General features: G+C 54.2%; 6 protein-coding genes across 6 annotated transcripts; 4 read left to right on the forward strand and 2 right to left on the reverse strand.

Moving 5' to 3' along the window:
* Positions 1 to 19: 19 nt before the first annotated feature.
* On the reverse strand, positions 20 to 1,472 carry BDP81DRAFT_420579 (palmitoyl protein thioesterase). Its single transcript, XM_060589860.1, has one exon. It carries the CDS (start codon positions 1,221 to 1,223, stop codon positions 216 to 218), a length of 1,008 nt encoding a protein of 335 aa, XP_060449321.1. The 5' UTR covers positions 1,224 to 1,472; the 3' UTR covers positions 20 to 215.
* Positions 1,473 to 2,542: 1,070 nt separating this feature from the next.
* On the forward strand, positions 2,543 to 6,037 carry BDP81DRAFT_391364 (uncharacterized protein; the record flags this gene model as incomplete). The annotated part of the gene is made up of 5 exons (XM_060587542.1): positions 2,543 to 2,690; positions 3,011 to 3,165; positions 3,959 to 4,863; positions 4,942 to 5,149; positions 5,201 to 6,037. 5 exons carry the CDS (start codon positions 2,543 to 2,545, stop codon positions 6,035 to 6,037), a joined length of 2,253 nt encoding a protein of 750 aa, XP_060449322.1.
* Positions 6,038 to 7,045: 1,008 nt separating this feature from the next.
* Positions 7,046 to 8,234, forward strand: BDP81DRAFT_446961 (uncharacterized protein; the record flags this gene model as incomplete). Its single annotated transcript, XM_060592128.1, has 2 exons — positions 7,046 to 7,134; positions 7,205 to 8,234. 2 exons carry the CDS (start codon positions 7,046 to 7,048, stop codon positions 8,232 to 8,234), a joined length of 1,119 nt encoding a protein of 372 aa, XP_060449323.1.
* Positions 8,235 to 8,907: 673 nt separating this feature from the next.
* On the reverse strand, positions 8,908 to 10,722 carry BDP81DRAFT_391365 (Alpha/Beta hydrolase protein; the record flags this gene model as incomplete). The annotated part of the gene is made up of 4 exons (XM_060587543.1): positions 8,908 to 9,093; positions 9,148 to 9,208; positions 9,258 to 10,525; positions 10,576 to 10,722. 4 exons carry the CDS (start codon positions 10,720 to 10,722, stop codon positions 8,908 to 8,910), a joined length of 1,662 nt encoding a protein of 553 aa, XP_060449324.1.
* A 2,146-nt stretch (positions 10,723 to 12,868) lies between these two features.
* BDP81DRAFT_343118 (Gar1/Naf1 RNA binding region-domain-containing protein) lies at positions 12,869 to 14,884 on the forward strand (the record flags this gene model as incomplete). The annotated part of the gene is made up of 2 exons (XM_060586052.1): positions 12,869 to 13,449; positions 13,507 to 14,884. Coding segments are annotated over exons 1-2 (1,788 nt in total), but the record flags the coding sequence as incomplete, so codon positions are not given.
* Positions 14,885 to 19,935: 5,051 nt separating this feature from the next.
* On the forward strand, positions 19,936 to 22,070 carry BDP81DRAFT_458771 (uncharacterized protein; the record flags this gene model as incomplete). The annotated part of the gene is made up of 2 exons (XM_060593455.1): positions 19,936 to 21,465; positions 21,516 to 22,070. 2 exons carry the CDS (start codon positions 19,936 to 19,938, stop codon positions 22,068 to 22,070), a joined length of 2,085 nt encoding a protein of 694 aa, XP_060449326.1.
* Between the last annotated feature and the right edge of the window lie 730 nt (positions 22,071 to 22,800).

Consider the following 22,800-nt stretch of genomic DNA (forward strand, 5'->3'; position numbering starts at 1 on the left):
TCTTCATGTAGAGATGGGAGACCAAGGTACCAAGAAAAAAAAGGAGGGTTTACGTGCGGGATTATACCATGCATGGTTTGTGGCGTACGGCGTTGGTTCAGACAAAAATTAACCATGAGAACTAGTGCTTAGAATTTACCAATAAGAACTAGTGTACAATTTCTCCCTTTTGCACTTCACCTTGTGTTGTTTCATTACCTTCTGATCCAATCCCATTACAACTCCTCAAAGACCACTTCTTCGACCTTCTTCTCAGCCTCAAAAGTCTTCTTGAAGGGCCCAAAGAACTCTTGGATGGTCTTGTTGAGCGTCTTATCCGAGATCTGCATATGCTCGCCAGGAATCTGGCGGAAGCGAAGCCCGCCCTTACGGTCCAACTCCCTCAGACCAATCCAGTCCTCCTTGTAAATCGCCCGGGCCCGCAGCGGCAGGCTCTCAGTACCGTTGACCTCCTCGAACCACGCCGTCTCCTTGGGGATGACAGTCGTGTCGTCCTCAAACATGACCATTACAAAGTTGGCCAGGCTGGCGAGGTTCTTCGCATACCGCACATTCTTGAGCTCGCGCTCGTTGTTGATATCGGCCAAGAAGTTGGACGACTCAATATACTTGGCATACTGGTCCGGCTGGGGGTCGCGGTAGTACTGCGCGGGAACCAGCCGGTTCTGCACGAATCCGGACCAGGTGTTGAACCGCAGCAGCGCCATGGCGCCCTTGCAGAGGAAATCGCCGTCGCCGCAGGCGCGGAACTCGACGATGCCGTTGTGCTGGCTTCCGTAGGTGACGAGAGACCTCACGGGCGGGTTATTGCAGCGCTCGACGTAACCCCGGAGGAACTGCCCGCCCTGGCTGAAGCCGATGGCGTCGACGGCGGGCGCCGTGGAGAGAATCGGGTGGGCGGCGAGCTCGGCGCAGACATCCTCGAGCTGGGTTGTGACGTTGCCGAAGAAGGTGGCGGAGCGGTCGGCGTTGGGGTCCGCGCCGACTTTGATGGTGTAGACAAAGGTGCCTGGGTTGAGCTCCTCGGCGACTTCGCCTAGGCGCTTGATGCCGTCGCCGTCGTAGGAGTCGCCGAGGCCGTGCCAGACGATGAGGGGGATCGGGTGCTCGTCGGTGTCGTCGGAGAGGGGCTTTTTGTTTTGGTTTTTGGGGGTCGCGGCCGTGTAGGCTGCTGTGGCTAGGGAGCCGACTGTGAGCAGCGTGGGGATGGAGAGGGACTTCATTGTGAATTCTCGTATTCTCTGGGTATTTCGTCTAACACTATCAAAGCTGGACTATGGTTGTGAGGTTGGGAGAGCGACCTGTGTCCAGGAGACGTTTGTTGGTCTTTCTTTGGATGTCAAAGGGATGGAGGGGAGTGTGGCAAGGGAAAACTGACGACACCAACCTCTACGGGTACACGGGTACAGCTGCGCGGTTGGACAAGAGCAGGAGCTTGGCCGTTGCCGCCTGCCTATCGCCATGCAGTGCTGACTTATCGATTGAGCTTCCCATTGGCCACGGACGAAAGTTGTGGGCTGGGGGATGTTCCGAGAGCCCGTCCTTAGGTAAGCGGTCTGTGCCATCCAAATCACGAGTTTCCAATGTTTGCCAGGCTTCAAGGAGCTTAGCGTCTCAGGAGCTCCAACCTCGACAGCTCTCGAGCCTTTCTCTATGGCCCATTGCTCTGTTCCACCGTGACCCCAGGCTCAGATACTAAGCCAGACAGTAGACCTAGCCTCCCCTGTCAACGTCGGTCAAAAGTCTTGGAAGTCCGGCGTGTGCCTCCGCCAAGTTCACAGCAGACAGACTAGAAGCAGCAACAGCTCCAGCCAAGTCCGTCGGGCCTTGTCAAGTGTCGGTCCTTGTTCCTCGTTGCTCGTTCCTGGGATGCTAGTCGCTCCCGGATGGCGGTAGAACGTACTTAGACGTCGTTACGTCGATGACTCGGATGCTATCCCTCCTCAGCCGTCAACAGCGCAGTGGCGGGTACAATCCCAGGTCGGGGGCGATTCCCTGCCATCCGTCTCTGAAACGCTCTCGGTGCGAGACCAAGATGCAACCAAGAAATGGTCCCTTGTTTCACGCAACCCATCCTCTCAGGCTCTCTTACTGGTGCCCCCCGGAGTACCACCCACCACAACTACCACGCATCCTCGTACAGGGACAGAGGCTGACGACGCTGAAGACCGAAGGGTGCATGAAGTAGCCTTGTGGCTGGACGACGTTGATCGGCCGATCTTTCTGCGGCCTTGGCTCGGACGGCATGTGTTCGGGCGAACCGTACACGGTACCGCTGGCGGGTTTGTGTGTGTGTGGGCGGCAGTTCGTGGGTTCCATAAGTATGGACGACGTTCCCTTCTCGAACGACACTTGAAACGCGGGATGAAAGAGCATAGCCACTGAACTGAATACCCATCTGCAGCGTTGTCGAGTTTATCTGATTTGAACTACTACATCTCTCTTTTCCATCTTTCCAAAACGAATATACACTTTTGCTCTGCATTCACTTTTCGTCTCGCTCATCAGACGTTTCCATCTCACAATCCATCAACCGATCAAAATGCAGTTTTCAAAGGTTCTCTACGTCCTCTTCCCGGTTGCCGTTCTGGCGGCGCCGTTCAAGACCTTCGAGGTCCCGACGTTGGACCCTAATACCGTTGCGCCGGTGGTTCCTGCTATCGACCGACGTATTCCCCAGGCGGACACTTGTGACGAGTAAGGTGGTTTGAGGGACAGCACCGAGGGAAGATAAAGGCACCTCTATCAATGTTTCTCGAATATGATGTTGAGGGATGGACATGGATACGTCAGTATGCTACTCGGTGCTACAAGTAGACCAGTGACGTTAGAAAGGTTTGTCTTCTCCCAATAACAGCAACCCAGGCACATGAGCATTTGCTGCGAGATTTGTCTACTCTCAACAATGGGGCTATCATACACAATGAAACCACGCAGCACTTTGATACCCCTTTCATCTCTTTGTTGTCCAAAGACATGAGGCATGGCACATGGCTAACATCTATCTAAGATACCCCTATCACTGGTCTACATACTCATTTCGCGAGGAGGAACGTTCAGGAGCCGGGACTCCTAGGTCTCATTGTCGACACGACCCGGGTTCAAGACTTCACCAGCCGCACCTCAACTCCCCACGCGGCTGGAGAGGAGGCTTGGATTCCCCGAGTTCGTTTGGTGGAAACGGAAAAACGTTTGGGGAAGGAAAGAATATTATTGTACCTACCTTTGAAGGCGGTCTTTCGAACCTGCCCTTGCCAAGAAAAATAGACGCCGAGATATCTACCACTTTCTCTTTGACTTTCTGCTCCCACACTCAACCCATCGACGATAGCTTCATCGTTGAGTGACCACAGTTTCGCCGTGCTCTCTCGGTCGTCGTCTCTTGAGGCCATCTATCTCGATATCGACGATGAAAGGATTGCTGCGAATTTCTACGAAGCTATCGTCGCTCCAACTCAACGTTTCAACACTATCCTTTCGAAAGCTCTACTTTCACTCTTGAGATCTACGTCTCCAACCACTCGCTATCAAATCAAGTTGCTTCTTATTTGCATTATCGCGATCTATTTGCCTCTGCTCAGCTTCTTCGTCGAGCAAGTTCACGTTTACCAGCTGGCTACGAGCTTACCAACACTCTCTTCTACTCCCACCCTCTTCGAACATCATGGCAAGTTGTTTTCCTATACGATATCTGCTTTTCTGCGCCCTCTCTTTTGATTGTCTTTTTACATTTTCCCCAATCTACATGAGAGGTCTCCCCCTTTGATGCTAGGTTTCCCCTTTTCCAAGACTATTCGCGAACCCCTCTACTTGGCCGAGGGCACTGGATGAATGACTGTCAAATTAGCGAGATGTTTCCTCACGGCAACAACTATGGAACTTGACCCCCTGTCAGAAGCGCTTTTACTACTCGGCTACATCAAGATGGGCGATGAACTAATACAATGAACGAACACAGATGAAGTCTCCCGGAGTTATCCCAGCTGGGATGATCGCTCTCAATGGCTACTATGTTCCCTTCAACTCTTCAATTCCTGGAACTTCAGAAATGAAGCAACTTGACTTTACGGTGGATGGCCATCCCAAGTTGATCCGCGTCTTGCATCGACAAGACCGGTCCGTCGAGCCGCCCCGGTTCCGGCTCCGAGTCGTGGAGCACCCCAACTGGGTGACGCGGTCCGTGCGCAAAAGAAAGGTCGACTGGGACGCCGCTGTGAACGCAGGTCCAGCACCGTTTCACCACCCCACTGCAACTCTGCCGGACATCTACAAGGCAGTTTTGAAGGCCCTCGGACGCGAAATCTCGGAGGCGACGTTGGAACAGATCAACAACCTCCACAAAGACGATACCATCCTCGACCTGCCCCTCGAGGGAGACAAGGTCTGGTTCGATGACTACAGCTGGATCCAGCTTCCCATCCAGCGCCCTTTGTACCTAGCCATCAGCCCAGACGACGACGACGGTGATTCTGGCGACTCTGGCACCGTAGGCGACAACGACCGCTACCTCGACTGCGACTTCGACTGCGGCGACGCTTTCGAGGACGACAACGAGCAGACCTTGCAGGGCGATTCTGACACGGCTGGAAAAGATTGGGACGGCGACTACACAATGGCTCCCTCCGGCCCCAAGGCGCAGAGTGTTGCGCAGAGCGCTGCTGCCACGAACAACTCGACTGCGGCCCCCGAGCCTGCCGCGGCTAAGGGTCCGCACCCTGGCCACATGCAGGTGTCTTGCCAGTTCACGAGCGAGCAAAGATTGAGACGCATGCTGCGAGACAACAAGAGCGATCCAGCTAGGGAGGATAACTACCGTCTTCAGGGAGTGCAGCTCATCGATAACGTCCGCACCATGCTGCGCGTGTATGTTGAACCAACCCGTGTCTTGGTTCCTTTGGCAGGAGCTAGTTGAAGTGGTGATGCTGACTTATTCTCTCGCAGCCCTATCAAGACGTTTGACACTTCTTGTGTCTACTTCCACTGGTTCAGACTGTCATTCCGCGACGCAGAGTACAACTATTCAGATGCCGCCATGGCTTGTCTCTTCCTGGCTTGCAAGGTCGAGGACACTATCAAGAAGTCCAAGGAGATCCTGTGCGCTGCGTACAACATTAAGAATCCCGAGCACCCCACGACCCAGGACGATAAGGTGCGTGAGAACCAGCAGTCTACTACATAACCATAGCTAACCCACCCGCAGATGTTCGAACAGCCCTCCAAGATCATCATCGGCCTAGAGCGCCTTGTCCTTGAGACTGTTGGCTTCGATTTCCGCTGCCGCTACCCTCAGTCCGCTCTTCTCAAGGCAACTAAGAAGATCTTGGGCCCCCAGTCCAAGAACGTCTTCGCCATCGCCATGGAGATGAGCGTCGACCTCTACAAGACCTTTGCCCCCGTCAAACAGACCACCTACGCCCTGGCCCTGGGCCTCCTCGAGCTCAGCGCCCGCCTCCTCGGCCAAGGCGTCGACAAAGTGGAGAAGATCAACTACGCAGACTTCCACACGACCCGCCAAAACGTCGTCGAGACAGTCCTCGACCTTCTCGACCTCTACACCCAGCACGGCAAGTCCACCAAGCTCGGCGTCCAATTCGACCTCAACAAGTTCATCGAGGTCAAGATCGTCATCAACAGCGAGGTCGACAACACCCCCGGCCTCGTGCGTTACGCCCACTGGTGCACCAATTGCGACGGCGGCGAGGACGAGAACCTCTCCAACGGCGTCTCCGTCCTCAAGAATATTTCCTTCTTTGGTAGTAACTCTGCTAAGCGCAACGGGCGCAACCAGGACGGCACCATGCGCTTCGTGTTTGACCCGGACCGCGCCCGCCAGGAGCGCAAGGAGGTCGAGTCTTACTACAAGGACGAGTACGAGGAGTATGAGGTCGAGGTTGAGGTTCCCATTGAGCCTGAGCAGCGCGGTGGCGGCAACAATAACAACAATCACCGCGATAAGCGTCATGAGAGCGGCGGCGGTGGTGGTTGGGGCGGACGTCGTAACCACCACGGCCGTGCCAAGGGCCGCGGTTACTACTGAGCTTGCTTGCTACTTTCTACCATCACTTCTTTCTCTTGAATTCGCTCTTTGCTGCGCGGCAGCCACTACTACCTCTGCCGAAGCTCACATGGCATAGCAAACGAACGATGCTCCGCATACCGAGTAAATATGGGAAGGAAGGGAAATTTTGTCCGAATATTTGGCGTTGACGGTACCAAAAGATACCCCATGGGAAAAGAATTTGGAATGCTTTTTTTTTTTTCAGTTTTCGGGAAGGAAAAAATTACTGTGGCGGGTTGATTCCGCCCGCACGTCGCATTGTAAGAATTACAATTCATATCGCAGGGCTTGTATAAGCAAATAGGAATTGAAACACAAGGTTGCCAAAGGTTGTGCAATTGGGATCGTGCGTGATAGCCCAGCGACAGTCCCGTGTTGAGCAAATGTAGATGCAGCTGATGCCGACTTGCGTGGGTATGACGAAGAAACTTGAAAATTTATGAGGTAACAGCGTCTAGCTGGCTCCGAGTGAGGCTCTCTTGGGGCGATTGAGGCCACATAGGGCGGCCGCCTCCCTTTGCCTGCCTTGGCATGCAGGAAACATTCGTTGGAGCGGCTGGACTAGGTAGTCAGCTTCTGTTCGAGGGCTTTTTGCTGAAAGGCGTTGCAGTTTGCGAGGGTCAAGAGCCGCCTTGGAGAGGACGTGGCTTGCTGAGCTGGACCTGCATAAGGCAGACAGGGCATCAGGCCAGGGTCAATTACGTGGCCTCAGCAGGCTGCTTGTGCCTTGCAGGTTTGAACTCAGGCGCATAGGAAGGCACACAGATTGGGCGCATTCCCCCCTTAGTGCCTAATGATTTCTCGTTCCCAACGTTGAAAACATCTACAAAGTTCGCTTGTATATAAAGAAGCCATGTTCCCACCGGACAATAACTTTCACCAGCAAAACAAATTCTCTCTTACCTAGATTTTCTTTATAACACAGGCTTGCCCTTTGCTCTTGTGAGTGTCCGTATGCCCCAGTTCAAACAAAATTGTGTTGTCAATATGGCTCTAGATCTGACCTACTTTGCCCATAGTCTTAGTTCCGGACATGAAGAAAGTCCATGCCCATCGGCTGCTCCGTGGCAGAATCTGTAAGCCCTCTGCTGTCTTACATTTGTCCTTTGTTACACACGCTTACCTTGAGAACTCTTGTCAATCTAGGCCCTTAGCTTCACTCCCGTCACAGCCAGCCGGTAATACACGCCTCACACTTCTGGACGGCTCAATCTATAAAGGCCCCAGGTTCAACCTAACTCGCAATCCATACCATCATGATCTAGGACCCTCCAGCCTACAGTATGGTCTGCTAGATGGGTCCCTTCATACCATCAGCAACGACGCCTTGACCACCTCGTTCAACGACGGAAGCACATGGCCGATTGCTGACCCGTCAGAATATCAGGGCGTCAACAATTCATGCGCTCGTGTTCCGGACTTTGGCTTTACCGACTTGTCAAACTCTTTCGACAGTTCTCTTTTAGCTATTCCCCATCCTGAGTGCCAGACTTCAGGCTTCGTTGCATGGGATATTGCTCAAGAGCCTCAGGCGTTCCCCTCAGGTCTGCCTCACAGAGATAAGGCCACACTGTCATCACAGAGTCCAGGGGGCATCCTGCTGGACCACGACGACGACTTCAACCTTTTCGCCCCAGGTGCTTCTGTTGAACCCTCTGGTTCGCCCACTCAGGCGCTCCAAGATTTCGACTTCTCAATCATTGGTGGGTTCGGTGATGTTGGCTATGCGAGCCCAAGCTCCTGTCACTCCAGTACCACAACCACCACAGAGGTTTCCATGAGCAAACAATATGAGGGAATGAGGAACTTGACGAGTGTATCTAGCCAAGCCTCCTACACCCCCTCCCCTCCGACTGCCAGCAGCAAGATGCGTAGAGACGATTCCGATTCCGAGAGGTCATCGACGCCAGGCGATTGTCCCTTTTGTGATAACTTCAGTGGAGATGCGAAGCGACTCAGGTTCGTGCACTCGCAGTATCGTAAATCTACGCATGCCAATTCATCTATTACAGGGAGCATATCCGATGTCACATCAAGGAGCATACCTGTGAAGTCCCTCGATGTTTTCGGCGCTTCAGCACTGCAAGGGATCTCCAGAGGCACAATAAGTCTGCCCATCGGAAGGAAACTCTCAGGTGCTACATCTGTGCAGCTAGTATTCGAGGCGGGCGCGTAGACAACCTCAGGAGACACATTAGAAAAAGGCACCCGGCGGTACAAGCAGACATGGATGAGCTAGCTTGAATTCGTGCATGTCGGCTATCAGCATGGTTGGACTTATTGAGTAGACTGTCGAGTTTGTATACTTGTATTACATCGCTCATCACTGGTATTTGGTTTGACGGTAGAAGCACACGATCTGGACTGAATTTACAACTCACTTAAATCGGACTTTCAGGGGCACACATTCATCTATGGCTTCACGAACCCTTAACCCATTCCTGGTAAGACTACTCGTTTCCAATCACATTATTCGACCTCAATACCATTCTCGGTCAATTTTGAGGCTGGAACATTCCATAAGTTGAAGAGAAACAAACTGAACGGGGAAAGCGCCATAGTTTTCCCAAGAGAACATGGCACTTTGAGACGATGCGAACAATCACCTGTGAATAAGCAACTTGGTTCATTGAAATCATCGAAGAAGCAGGTTCCAGCGTCTAGGCTTTTCCGAAATCAGCCTCTCAGGAGGACTGATTGTTATTATTTGACATGTGCATGAATAGCCATAATGAAGCCGCAATTGAAGAAACGGTCAAGAAGAGAAAGTTGCCTATGGATGGGTACGAGTCTATGTTCAAAGAAGCAAGAAAGCGAGCTCTGAATAGATGATACAATTAGAAGGCGTATCAGTAAAGACTGCGCAGGTTGGATAGCCCAGCAGCCTCAAGGTTCTCCTTGATCGTTCCGTTCAATTGAACATTGAATGGGCCAAGCTCCAAAGGGCAGTAGTGTTCCTTGCCACACATGGTGTCTTGGAAGTAAGACCGAATAGCGGCAAAACCACACATGTTGTTAGCGGCGACAGTGGTGTGCTACTAAAAGTCAGCGCGATGCACCTGTAGAAGAGTTGTTGAGATTGAACTTACACCCATGCCATCAGTGACGACTCTTCTAGCGTTGGCATACTTGTGTGCGTTCGAGATGGCGCTGATAGTTCTAATTAGTAGGCTTCAGGCTTCAGGCAAGATGAATTTACTTCTCGATAGGTGTCGTAGGATCGTACGTGTTGCTGACGAAGAGCATCGGGTACGAGGTATTACCTCCATACGGGCCCGTGAAAACGTCGTTGGATCTGATGGGCCAGTCGAGACATGCGAGCATCGTCCTGGACCATACCTCTCCCACAATGCTGGTATCCTTCAACCCGTCCAAGAGAGGCTTGATATCCGCGAGTGACTTCCCGTACCAGATGTTACTCTGATCAGAGCACAAAATGCCAAGAGTCTGTTCAGGGTTCTCATATCCTCCCATGTTGGGGTCGCCGTAGATGGCGTTCGTCTGCTCTGTCCATGCAGCAACGGAGTTGGATGTGATGGCCTTCTCCAGGGCAACGAAGACATCGGATATTCTGCTGAACTCTACCAACGGCTGCACCACCGCACTGAGGATGCTGACTTTAAATGTGACCAGAGCCAGACCAATATCGGTAGCGTTCGCCCAGCCCTCTGTCTCGGCTTTCTGAGCATCGAGTTGCGTGAATGAAGCATTGAATCGGCTAAAGATATCCTTGGGGGTGTTTCCAGCGTAGAAAGAGCAGACATCCGGACCGGCGGCGTGACAGTACACGAAGAACGCCCCCAAGACGCCGTCTACGTGGGTGATGGAGCTCGAGGTGAAGTTCGTCTGGTAACTAATCGGATCAACCAGTCCATCAATGGCTACGTGACCAACTCTATCGGGGAACATGGAAGCAAACGTCTGACCGAGCATGGTTCCATAGCTCACACCGTAGTAGTTGAGCTTACTGGAGTCCAGCACCGTCCGGTTTCCGTCAGGAGAAGCAGAAAACGCCTCAACAATGCTGAGCATATCGCGCGCAGTAACAGCAGTCGTCATATGCGGACCAGCTTCAGTGTCAGCACCAGTCTGAGCCTGACACTTATCACCGAGCTCTTTGCCAAAGTCAATGAATTGCTGGTAGTATCCATCGACTACCCGCGGGGCATCTCGTCTGGACACGGTACCGCTTTTGCCAATCGTGATGCCTGCAGAGCAATTAGGCCGGGGTTCGCTGAGCCCGACGCCGCGGGGATCGAAGCCGATGATGTCAAAGTTGGATCCGGCTGCGACTTGGACGGTGGTGCCGTTGTTGCGCGCGAGCTCGATGCCGGATGCTCCTGGGCCGCCTGGGTTGACGAGGATGGCGCCGCGATAGGGGCCATCTGGGGAATCGGCGGCGGCGGGGATCTTGAGTAAGGGGACGGAGGCTCTGCCGAGATTTGGGTTCTTGTAGTCGAGGGGTACCTCAAATTTGTGTTAGTATGGATGGTAGAGAGTTTTAAGACGTGACTCACATCGAGCTTCGCACAGAAGAACTGGCCTTCACATGGGCACCAGACGAGGTCTCGAGAGGGCGTGATCGATTCGAATGTGCAATCTTGAGCTCCGACGGCTTGGAATCCTACGAGGGCAAGCGCCGTCACCAGCTTCCAAGATGTCATTGTGACTGAAGAAGGAGGATAATGACTGTGTTGGTATAACGAACGATGGGAGTAGAGCGGCGAGGTCTCCGATTACTTCTTGATTGGCCTGGTTACTGATCTAAAACACTATCATCGGATGGGACTTCGAATGATATATATACAAATTCTCAGCAGATTCGAACTCATTGCTGGGCGATTTCTTAACAGGGGGTGTGGACGTTACACCAGTGAACTGACAAACACCCCTTCCGAGACAAAACTTGTCTTCGCTGAACCTCCCTAAGCTTTCCTCCGTCACCTTCGCTCTCATCGCCATATCTCAGTCATCAATACCTCCAATTTCATGTAAACGATTGCCTTCACTAAGACCCCAGAGAGTTAGGCCTTTACGAGGAGCATCTGAAGCTGCATGGAAAAGGAGATTAGAGGAAGGCTGTGCTTGACCTGCGGGTCACTTAACAGGGTCTAATAATAACCTCCAGCTGGAGTATGCAAGAATGCCATGTCTCAAACAAGCCCAATAAAAATTAAGCTTGTCTTGATGTTTCCCTTTGGGGAGCCTCGATGTAGGTGAGGTAGTCGACACTAGGCAGCAGTCATTCCTCCCCCATACTCCCACCGGGCGAGCCAGCCGAGGAAGTCACAGCAATGAAGACAACGTTGACTTGCAGAGGGGTATCTTTGCCATAGCCACGATTGGTTCTCATAGATCTTGGATACGAGATGTCTTCAGGAGTTTTATTTCCTCTTACGGTGATGTAAAGCTCGTTCTTGACTGAATTCCCTTGCTCACGCCCTGTGATTGGTGGGAAGCGGGCAACGCACTCACGTCATTATTCTGAGAATTGATGCTCGCACCGGGACATTTCCATAAGCTGTGACATGTCAGTCGTACGATCTCAAGATCTGGAAACTACTTCCAGGATACTCAGCTGGTGAAGGTGTAGTCGAGACAAGCAGGCGATGCAACACGTGGAGAAGTTCCCAGGATCGAAACTAATCCGCTTCGAGTTAGAGTTATACGAGCGCAACCGAGCTAGGGGGCCCTTGGCAACGACCGAGTAGCTCTAAGATATTGAAGACTGCCTCATGTCGTAGGTGATTTACATTTCGGTTTATACGAGAGATCGGATGATGCTTCTCTATGTGCCGTATTCATGATTTCCCACGCTGCCTCTCACGCGTTGCTCAAAGGCAGTTGTCCTTTTGTTGCTGGCCCATCAATCATACATATGGACCTAGTAGTTGGAGGTCATACTGGGCAGGTTAGTTCTTTAGGATTGATCAGGGTGACAAGTGAGTGGATAGTTGTGCTTGGATAGCGGGAAGCCTCATGAGACTCGGGGCATTCGCTTGCGAGAACGTACAGGGTCCCCATATCTTGGATGGATCAATATGTTTGTAGAGATGAATGTTTGCAGATCATCAAATCTCTACTGACTGTCTGTTTACCTCTGTCATTAATTTAATTCACCTCTGGTGTGGTGAAGTAGGTGAAGTAAGCATTCAACGGTTAACCAGCCAACTCGATGAGGCGTCAAGTCCGTAAGCTGGAGCCCCAGAATGAGGCTTCACCAAGGCTCTCTCTCTCTCTCACGGAAGGAACCCCCCAGCTCCCAAGCGACCTCACCTTCACCTTCACCTTCACATCAGGCAGCCACTCCTTCCACCCCTTCGGTAGACCCTCCATAGCCAACGAATTTGTTTGTTATTATCACCAAGGCCCGTGGCGTAGCGGGGAATGTCAGCTTGTCTGAATAGCCCCGCACCCATGGGTCCCGGGTTCGAGTCCCGCGTATAGTAAAAATCCTTGTCATCATTTAGGTGACGGCGAGGAGATTTCGTAAGCCCCCTCTGACTATCAGAGGGGACTGAGCTTTTGCATTTTTGATTCTATTAATCTTGTGTGATTTAGAGAAGGTAATCTGTCTTTTTCCTCGCCCAATTAGTATTACGAGATTGGGCTGGCGGGCAGATAACAGCGGTGTTTTGAAGGCAAAAGGGCTTGCGGGTGAGCGTATAAGTGGGAGGTGAACGGTGAGCTCGGTGAAGGTGGGGCAGAAAATGTCACCGAAGGTCAGGACCTGCGGCACCTTACCGAGAAAGACCCAGTTTACTTTTTATCGCAAGCAGAGACCCACTCAAATTTTCTTATCGGATCTTCCCCAACTCTCGATTTCTTTTGCGCCCGAGTCTGCTCCAAACAAGAATTTGTTGCTTGTTTTCATTGTACTCTTTCCCCGAGAACTTTTTCACGTTGCTCGACCGGATCCTGCTCGACAACATACTAGCAGAAGAGCCGGTCACAAATACCAAATTCACACAGCCAACATCATGTCAGGCTTCCAGATCCCCGGCCTGGGGTTCGCGAAACCAAACGAGACACTCCCACCGGTGCCCGCCGACGTTCTCGCTGCCGCAGCCAGCTTTGAGGGTGTTGATCCCGAGATTATCGCCGCCGCCAATGGTACCGCAGAGCAAATCCAAGACCAGAATGAGGATGTCAATATGGGGGAGAACACGAATGAACCGCAGCCCGCCCCTGCGCAAACAGCAGAATCCGTCGCGGCACCAGCTGCGGCACCAGAGGAGGCTACCGACCCCGATGCCATGAACGTCGACGATGCCGCCGAGCCCCCTTCCCTGACAGACGCGCTCGAGGCCATGATCAGCGGTCTCGATCATACCCCTCCAGCCCAACCAGTCGAAGTTCCCCAAGAGGCGCCTGCAGCTCAGGAAGCGCCTGTATCTGCGCCGTCTGCACCTGCGACCGCACCCGTGCCGACACCTGCAGCGCCAGAGATGATTAACGCCCCCCAAATGCTCGACGCACCCCAAATGATCGATGCCCCGACCTCCGCCACAGACCAACCCGCCGCCGAAGGCGAAGGCGACCACCCCGAATGGGAAGCCGACTCCTCGCCCTACGAGTCCTCCTCATCCTCAAGCAGCGACTCCTCCTCCGACTCGGACGACGACTCCGACGCAGGCGGCTACCAGCTCCTCGGCGTAGAGGAGACAGCGCGCATGCTCATGGAGATGGAAGGCGGTTCAGACGACGAAGGCGGCGACGGCGGCAAGAACGGCGGCGCCGGCGGCGCGGGTGCTTCGGGACATCTGCGGACCAAGAACGAGGTCGCTGACGTGTCGGTGCCCGCTAAGCCTGATGTCACGCTCACTGCCGACGATAAGATTGAGGAGCTGGGTCTCGTGGAGCAGATTGTTGAGAATATCATGGTGGTGAGGGCGTTTACGCCCGGTGAGTACCAGGTTCTTGACACGGGGTCTGTTCTTTGCACTGAGGACCGCAAGGTGTTTGGCGTGGTGTGGGAGACGATTGGAAAGGTGCTGCAGCCGCTGTATACCGTCATGCTGGCCTCGGCCGAGGAGATTACGGTGGCTGGGCTGGCTGTCGGTGCAAAGGTATACTACCCGCCCGCGCACGCCAAATTCGTCTTCACGCAGCCGTTGAAGAACCTCAAGGGTTCTGACGCGAGTAACATCCACGACGAGGAGATTGCAGAGGACGAGATGGAGTTCTCGGATGACGAAAAGGAGGCGGAGCATAAGAGGCAGGTGAAGCAGAAGAAGAAGGAGGCGAGGTTCGGCAAGGATGGTGGTAGTGAGCGCGGTGGACCTAGTGAGAAGAGGAGCAGAGGAAACCGCGAGCCGCATCCGCTGCGCAACGAGATCAGTGCCTACGCTGCCGCGCCGCCTTCTACGGACGGCGGACTCAACTACGACGACGAGGACGATGGTCCGTACAAGCCCCTCGCGCGACCGCCTGGATTCGGCCAGGCCACGCCCGCGCAGCAGAGTTTCACTACGGAGCCTGAGCCCAGCCGCTTCGGCGGACGTAGAGGTGGGCGTGGAGACTCTAGGGGGCGCGGTGATAGAGGCAGGGGAGGTGGTCGTGGTCGTGGACGCGGCGGGTACGGAGGCCGCGGGGATCACAGGGAGGGATACTCGGCGCCTCAGAGACATCACTCCGGCGGTGACCAGCAACAACAGCAGCAGCAGGGTGGACAATGGGGCGGTGGCGGCGTGAACGGATTCCAGGCTCATCAAAACTACAACAATCAACAGCAGCAGGGTGCGCCCGCGCCGACGGCGCCGACGTTCAACTTCCCGTTCCCCGGGATGCCTGTGCCGCAGCCGGGACAGCAGAGCTTCCCTGCCGTTCCGCCGCCGCCGCCTGGTTGGCCGGCGCAGGGTGGTCAGCCTGGGCAGAACGCGCAGCAGGGTGCTTATATCAACCCGGCCTTCTTTGCGGCGTTGCTTGGGCAGATGCAGCAGCAGCAGGGCCAGCAGCAGGGCCAGCAGCAGCAGCAACAACAGGGAGGACAACAGCAGGGACAGCAGCCTCCTCAGCCTCCTCAACCTCCGCAGCAATGGGGTGCTCAGCCGCCTCCGCGGTAGATTGAGTTCCATCAAGGTTGGAAGTATGATTCGGCCATTGTGCTGGTGGCGGAGAGTTGAGGGTGCCGAGCTGGATGAGCTTCATCGAGCTGTGCAGACCATACGAGGTGGGAGACATCGTGGGGGGTGGATTGAGACCTCTGGGGCTCTGCACCTAGACGAGTGAAGCCATATTGGACATGTGCCAACTACGAGCGCGGAAACCCAAAGCACCTTCACAAACGAGGTCTCGAAGCAAGGGACGTGCAAAGTCTTCGATCGAATGGCTTGCTCTAGCTGCCAAGTTTGGCACACTGGACCGGGAGGCTACCAACTAGAGCCCAAAACGCAAACTGCGAGAGAGTGACTAGAAAAAGCGCAATTGGTGGCTATTTGTATCGCTTTGTAATGATTAGAACTGCGGGAACCCGCGACGCAACTATACGCGAGGAGGAGATACGGATTAGATAAAAGTGAAAAAAAAGTTTCTATTTTGACGTTAGACTATGTTTGCGGCGCTCTGACTGACGGAAGAGGCTGCCTCCGAGGCGTCCACTTGAATATTCCGAAATGAACGGGTGAGATCTATATTCTTCTAGGCTCACTCACTCCGATAATTGAGTTGAGTGATTTAGTCATTGGTGAACTGCCTTTGATCATCAACGATGCGCGACGCTATACTGATCTGGTGCAGGGAACGTAAACGAGCGAGACGAGAGACAGGTTTGTCGCGGAGCTGCATAGGGCCGATGTACGGATCGCCGCGGCGGTCCTGTCTCTGGCTGTACTCTCCCGCGTCCAGATGACCGGATTTGCAGCAGGAGATCTCCCTCAGATCAAGACAGGGAAGAAGGCAGGTCTGGCTGGGATTAATTGAAACATTCCATAACCTACCTCTCGGGTTATCCGGCTGATTGCGGGAGCATGCCGTACAAAGGTAGTAAAATGACGCTGTGCAGATCTACGAGGTCGAAGTCAGGTTTTCTCGTTGTTATTGCATAACATTTTGCCTGAAGTGCTGACTCTGCTTTTTGTGTAAGGCATGGACGAATTGCTGTGCCGCACACGGATACATGTCATGGATGCGACGTTCCCCATACCCGGGAATGAGGATTGCGCGGTTTCCTGCCCCCAACTTCATTCTGACGGAGACGACTCCATTCACAATGCTGAAGTTCGTCGGCGTGTTGGTTGCCTGCGAAGAGCTGCGGTAATTGAAACCCCCGTACAGTCGCATCCGGGTCTTTTCGTTAGATTGCCCGCTGGCCAGCCATCATGTTTCCGCGTGTTCTCGCATGGATGTCATGGATGTCGATGGATAAGGCTGGTGGGCGGAGGTCATCTCCAGTGTGGAGAGATGGGTCACAATGCGAGAAAAATGCCAGCAATTTGCCAGGTAGCCAGGTACCGAAAGGCGCTTGGCAGTGGCATGCTGTGGAGGCGGGCAGATCATGGGGGAGGGAACCAAAGTTGCGAGTGTTTGCCGCGAGAGTGCTCACTGCGCGCGACGGGTACGAAATAGGCGAACCAAACCTAATGGCACGAGCGGACGAACCGGCTTGTTTCAAAAGGTCTCTCCAATTTCGGTGTCACGGGTGTGTTGGTCGAACCCTCGAGGGCCCAGGGGACGGCGGTCTGGGGCTTTAGGCTTTTGGTAGCTTGACGGCGCCGTTCGATGCATGTCTTAAAATTAGCCTCTTGGTTAAGAGTTGTTGTGTGTTTTTGCTTGTTTTCCCTGAGACCACATAGGAGATCTTGTTTGAAAATTTCCTCCGGCGCACGGCGGGAGGTCTAAATGCAACGGAAAAAGCAACGAGATCGAACGGTGTGCAATCCTCAGTTCTTGAGGCCTCGACCGCTTGTCGGATCCAAACACACCGACTTCTGTCAGGCAGACAGGACGACAAAAAGAACCTCGCGGCAACGTGGCCTGACAAGTCTCGTATTCGAGGCAGATGGGCGGATGCAAAGCACTGACTACTTCCTGTAGCTTGAGGGGATAAAAAAAAAAGGTCGTTCAGTGACAGAGAAAGCTGAAAGCTGAAAGCTCCTTGCGGCTCGCGAGGGAGAAGCACAGATCATGTCGTGTCATTCTTTCAAAGACATGATTGCTTCTTTAGGGGCCTTTAAGAGAGAGACGGTGTCGGTGGGTGGTTTGGTGACAATTACGGTAATGCCCGTGGCATTCCACTGTACTCCATAGCCTGCCTGTAAGTAGGGTCAGCAGTGCCTATATCAAACCTTGCGAGCTCCGGGCCGAATGGTGAGATGACGATGGGCAGGCCAGCTTCGCCATCACGCACGCCAGGCTCCCGCCAGTCTTTTTTTTCCGTTTTTTTTTTCCGCTTGGGAGACCATCTGTTGTATCTAGGTGATGGTGGCTGTTTTCCAGCTTTTGAGGGGATGCTATTTCGGTGCATTCTTGCCATTCCGCTTGTGGCGATAGGTGGTCTTTGCGTGAGTGGCTCGCATGAACGTAGCAGTCTTCCCGTGCTGCTCGAAGGGAAAGCGATGTTGTTTGCGCGGGAACGAAAAGGGACCAGGCTGAATGGGAATAATGTCGCGTGCAGTGGCGAGGGCAAGCGGGGGACGGCGCGTATCACAGCATTGGCAGATAATAGCTATGGTGTGTCTGGTGTTGAATGCTGTTGGTCCCCTGTTGACGATGACGATGGGGATGTTGGAGTTTGGGGGCTGCTGGTTGTGGTTGACTGGTGGTTGAAGCTCGGGCCGGACAAACGCCTTCTTTTCCCGTCCCACCTGGCAGGGTTTGATTGGATGAACACCGCAGGAACCCCGAGCAAACAATTTCGTTTATTCTGTGGGTGTGCGGTGGATACGGGGGTAAGAGAACCAATAAGATGGGGTCGGTACCTGACAGGCACGACAGGCACGACAGGATGGGCGTTGGGAGGCCCCTGCCTTAGCGCGGCCCGTGCATGGCGCTGATGAAGATGGGCGCCGGTGTGGATGGGAAATGCGACCGACGGATTTCATTGAGGGTCGCCGGTCGCCTGGGTCGGTACCTCACGTCGGAAACCGATGGGATGAGTGCGGGATTTGTTGGCTTGTTCGTATCAAGATTGAAGAGTACTCCGTAAGGCTCTGGTTAATTGGGACAACTGATGGCTTCGATCAAAAGTGAATGACAGACAGCCTGTTGGTGTTGTTACACACCTATGTACGACTGCCTGAAGTAGACAGATGTGTAACTATTCCGAAGTGTTTGTTTGTTTCCTCCCTCATTGTGTGTGTGTATCCGTACTCCGTAAGGAACCTAAGGTACGGAGTATGGAAGGTAAAGTTCATCTTGAGCGCAGGGAGAGGCCAGAGACAGGGCGGATGGTGAAACGCTGACTCGGTGGTGTGGGCGTGGATCAGATGTATTGTCGAATGACCGTTGGAGCCGCGGTTGCATTCTTGTGCGCGTTTATCCCAATCCGTCCACCTTGGTGCCATTGTTGGACTTGTGCAAAATGTGATCCGAGCCCATCCCAAGCCAAGTACCGTCACCCAAGAGACATCGGCCGCCTATGTACCTTACTTGCTTACTATACCTCACTTGCCTACATTCTAATGTGGGCTCGATAGGTACATTACGGATAGAAGTTACCTTAGACTATAGACTGTGATATCCCCGGACAGCACTAACACGGCAAAGACTGCAAGCCATGACATTGACCGTATCGCACGGCCGTCTTTTCCACGCGCCATTCCTTTTGCATCTTGATATCCCACGGTCCTCGTGGAGTTGCCTCCCCATCAGTTCCTGCTGTCTCGTACCTGTATCTTTGCAGCAAGTGATCCTGGGCTAATCCTCCATTGGGAGTCAGAGTGAGAGAGAGAGAGAGACTGTCAGATTGAGAGAGAAAAGACCAATGGACAGTGGACGGTACCTGACGCCGCAGGGATCTGCTTCCCATCCACACCCTAGTCGTCCGACCCTTGTCATCCGTCCAACGTTGCTTGGGGCCTCTTTCCCAAGTTCCCATTCGCCCAGCATCCTGGACTGCGAACGTGCAGCGTGCAAGTGCAACCTCACTGTCCCCGTTTCTCTTCTTCTCAGTGTCCCTTCCCACTTTCTTGAGCTGCCCTCTTCTTCCCTTCCCACCTCATCCTCTCCCGTTCCGTCCGAACTGCATCTCACTTGCTGAGCCTGACTGCTTACTGCCGTCGCTGCACTCTCACTTCCAGAGATAGACAGAGAGACCTCATCGTCGTCTTCTCTCTTGCAGCTTCCCAAGAGTCACGGTGTGCAGATTCATCCGTTCTTTCCTCCCACAAAACAAACATCGACATCCCCCCGTCGTCTTCATGACAATTTACTAAGACGGTTTGTGACTGTCCAATGACTGTGAGCTGGTAGTGAGATCTTGTAAAAACAACGACCTCACCTCACCCACCTTCTCACTTTACTCTCCTTCCACCGGGCCCAGCGCCGCTTCACATTCGTTCAATTGCACGCACACGTACGCGCAACAACACTCGACTTTCACCCACAACACCGACGCAGTCTTTCTCAATACCAGTCCCTCGACCAGCGCGACTCCCTGGCCGGACTCATTCACTGCTTATTCATTCTTTCGACGATCGCCTCACGAACATCACACCCCTTTCCCCATTGGAGCCGGATCCCTTGAGCATTCCCATCACCAGCCTCTCCCGTGAACGCCAGGCACCCTCCCTCCATTTTTCAGATACCCCGCCTCGACCCACGAAACTCACGATCCGAATCATCACACGCCTCATTTTATCTTCACACGTTACGACGACTTCTGGCTGGACTAGTTGGATTTGATCCATTTCCATTAACCCACGCCCGCAACCGCAGTAATGGCTCACCACCACCTCCACGCCCGCAGGCATATCGCGCCTCGCAACCCCGATTTCTGGAACGGTGTTGGCAACAAGTTCAAGGACCTGAATCCCTTCGCCTCCAGTGACGAGGACTCGGGAAGCAATGGAGGTAATCTCAAAATCAGACAGGACGACGACGATGATGATGCCACGACCACACGGCGCGCTAATACGAAGAAAGGCCGCTCGACCGTTATCAAAACCATCTACCAGACCGTCACCGGTGACGATGTCGTTGCCGCCCCTACGAGCACCACCTCCACCAAGTTGATTGTCGCTCAATCACCCCTCCCCACGAGGTCGAAACCGACGACTGTTGATTCCACCGAGACCACCATTGCCAGGGCCGGCGCACCCATCATCAAGACTGCCGACAGCTCATCCACCACCACCGATGCCGCATCTACTTCGTCGCTTCCCTCGGTCATCGAGGACCCCTTGACCGAGAGCATCCAGACCACGCTCGCTATCGCGACAGACGCGCCAACTTTCGCAAAGACCACCAAGACTGCCGCCGCCACTGCAGACAATGCTAGCATTATCTCCAGCGCCTCTCCTAGCGCGACGTCAACCACGGAGAAGTCAACCAGCAACGAGACCAGCGGTGCCGCAAAGGCTGGCATTGCCATTGGTGTTTTGGCCGGTGTTCTAGTTGTCTTTTTGCTCGTCTTCTTCCTCTTCAACCGTCGCAAGAAGCAGATGGAGCAGCAGCGCCTGGCTGACGAAGACGAGAAGAGCCATGGATTCGGAGCCGCCGCCGCCGCCGCTGGTAGCCAGAACCCCCGCGCTCCTCGCATCAGCCTCCGCCCCGTCACCCAGTTCTTGCCCAACTTGAACCTCGACAAGCGCGCCAGTAGGGGACCTGCTGGAGGACCTGCCGTCAATATGAACACCAATCTGGCCCCCGCTGCCGCTGCTCTGGGTCTTCGCAACCCTGGTCAAGGCGCCTGGGACAGACCGGCAACGAACCAGAGCTCGAACCCCGCGAACCCCTTCGGTGCTCAAGCCGAGAGAATCAACGGTCCCATCGCCGAGGAGTCCGTCAGCTCCATGAGCCTCAATGAGAAGCCTCTTCCCAACGTCGGCGAGCCTGCTCCGGGCACTACCGTGAGCGATGTCCCCACCAACGCCGGTGCCAACGGTGCTGCTATTGCTGCAGGTGCTGCCGCAGTTGGTGCTGGAGCCGTCGCTGCTGGAGGTCTGGCTCGCAAGGCGTCGACCCGCAAGGATGGCCCCAAGGCTCTTGATCTGACTCTGCCCGCGCCTCCTGCACCCTTGTCTACCATCCCTGCTTCTCCCTCCGGAACCACGTTCAGCGCCGACTCTGCCGGCCCCGGTCACCAGTCTAATGGATCCACTGGCTCTGCTGCCATTGCCGCCGCTGGAGGTCCCGCCAACACCACTGTTCACCGTGTGCAACTTGACTTCAAGCCTACACTTGAGGATGAGATGGAGCTGAGAGCTGGTCAACTTGTGCGCCTTCTCCACGAGTACGATGATGGCTGGGTAAGTTTTGATATCCACCATAATGAGTATGTAAGCTAACATCCCCCCAGGCGCTCTGCATTCGCTTGGATAGATCCCAGCAGGGTGTTGTACCGCGCACCTGCCTCTCCACTCGCCCGGTTAAGCCTAGACCTCCTCAAGCCCAGGGACCTAACCAAGGACCTCCTCGTGGTCCTCACATGGGCCCTGGTGCTCCCCGCGGCCCCGGTCCGAACTTCCCTCCTGGCCAGCGCCCCGTGAACCCCCAGGGAGGCCCGCCTTACCCCCGCCCTGAGTCGCCTGCAGGTCGTCCCATGAACGGTGGCGGCCGACCTCAGTCCCCCGCCGGTAACGGCCCGATGGGACCCGGAGGCCGGCCTCAATCCCCTGGTCCTCGTTACCAGGGCCCTCCGGGACAGCGGCCGCAGAGCCCTAGCGGAATGGGCGGTCGCAGGCCGAGCCCTCCCGGACCTAGCAGAATCCCTCAACCCAGCCGAATGAACCCCAATGGCCCTCCCAACGGTCCTCCTAATGGTCCCATGAACGGACCCCCCGCTCAGGGCCATCCAGGCCCACCACCGATGGGACCTGTCGGCCGCAAGCCCGTCCCCGGACAGGCTGTGTAAATGACAACCAAAACAGCGTTCATATACACTGACTCCCTGCGTATATAACGTCTTTTGGCACAAAGACTGGGGATTCATCTTCGTTTGGCGATAGACTAGGGTCTACTATGCATTCTGGACAGCACGGGCACGGCGTTTCTGCGAACTACCAAAAAAGAACTTGGGGGGAGGTTTCCCCTTCTACTGGACTCTCACGATGAATCCGATCAAGGGGCGAAACGAACCCCGACGACGCATTTATACCTTTCAAGTCACTCATTCATGACGCTCACTTTTGATACACCCTTTTTGCAGCCTGGTTTCAGTCGTGGCTTGCAATTTTCTTTTCTTTTACGCTTCTTGACACTCGCTCGAACACGCACCGTTTCGCGATTTCGATTCACCTACCCTGGCCCTGTCTTGAGCCACGCGACTGCAGCGACGGCGATTGAGGATGGCGCAGGGATTACGCCTAGTGCTTAATGTATATTGCTCACTCTTGTTGTTTGTCGTTCTTGACACTTCTCGTTTCTTCTTGCAGCTCTGGTGGCTGTGTTTGGTCGTTCAGCAAATACGCAGGGCGACCTATTTGGCAGGATGAGACGATGCTGCTGCTTTTTTTTCGTTGGTCTCTTTTGAGATGCCTTGAGGCGGCATGATTGGGGACAGTATGATGGATGGGAGACATGGAGATTTGGTGGCAGTTGGGACAGATGAAGAGAGAATCTAGGTCCTCCTGAAAGGGAAGAGA

Source organism: Colletotrichum phormii (assembly GCF_030913505.1).
Source record: "Colletotrichum phormii strain CBS 102054 chromosome Unknown BDP81scaffold_4, whole genome shotgun sequence".
Classification (NCBI taxonomy): domain Eukaryota; kingdom Fungi; phylum Ascomycota; class Sordariomycetes; order Glomerellales; family Glomerellaceae; genus Colletotrichum; species Colletotrichum phormii.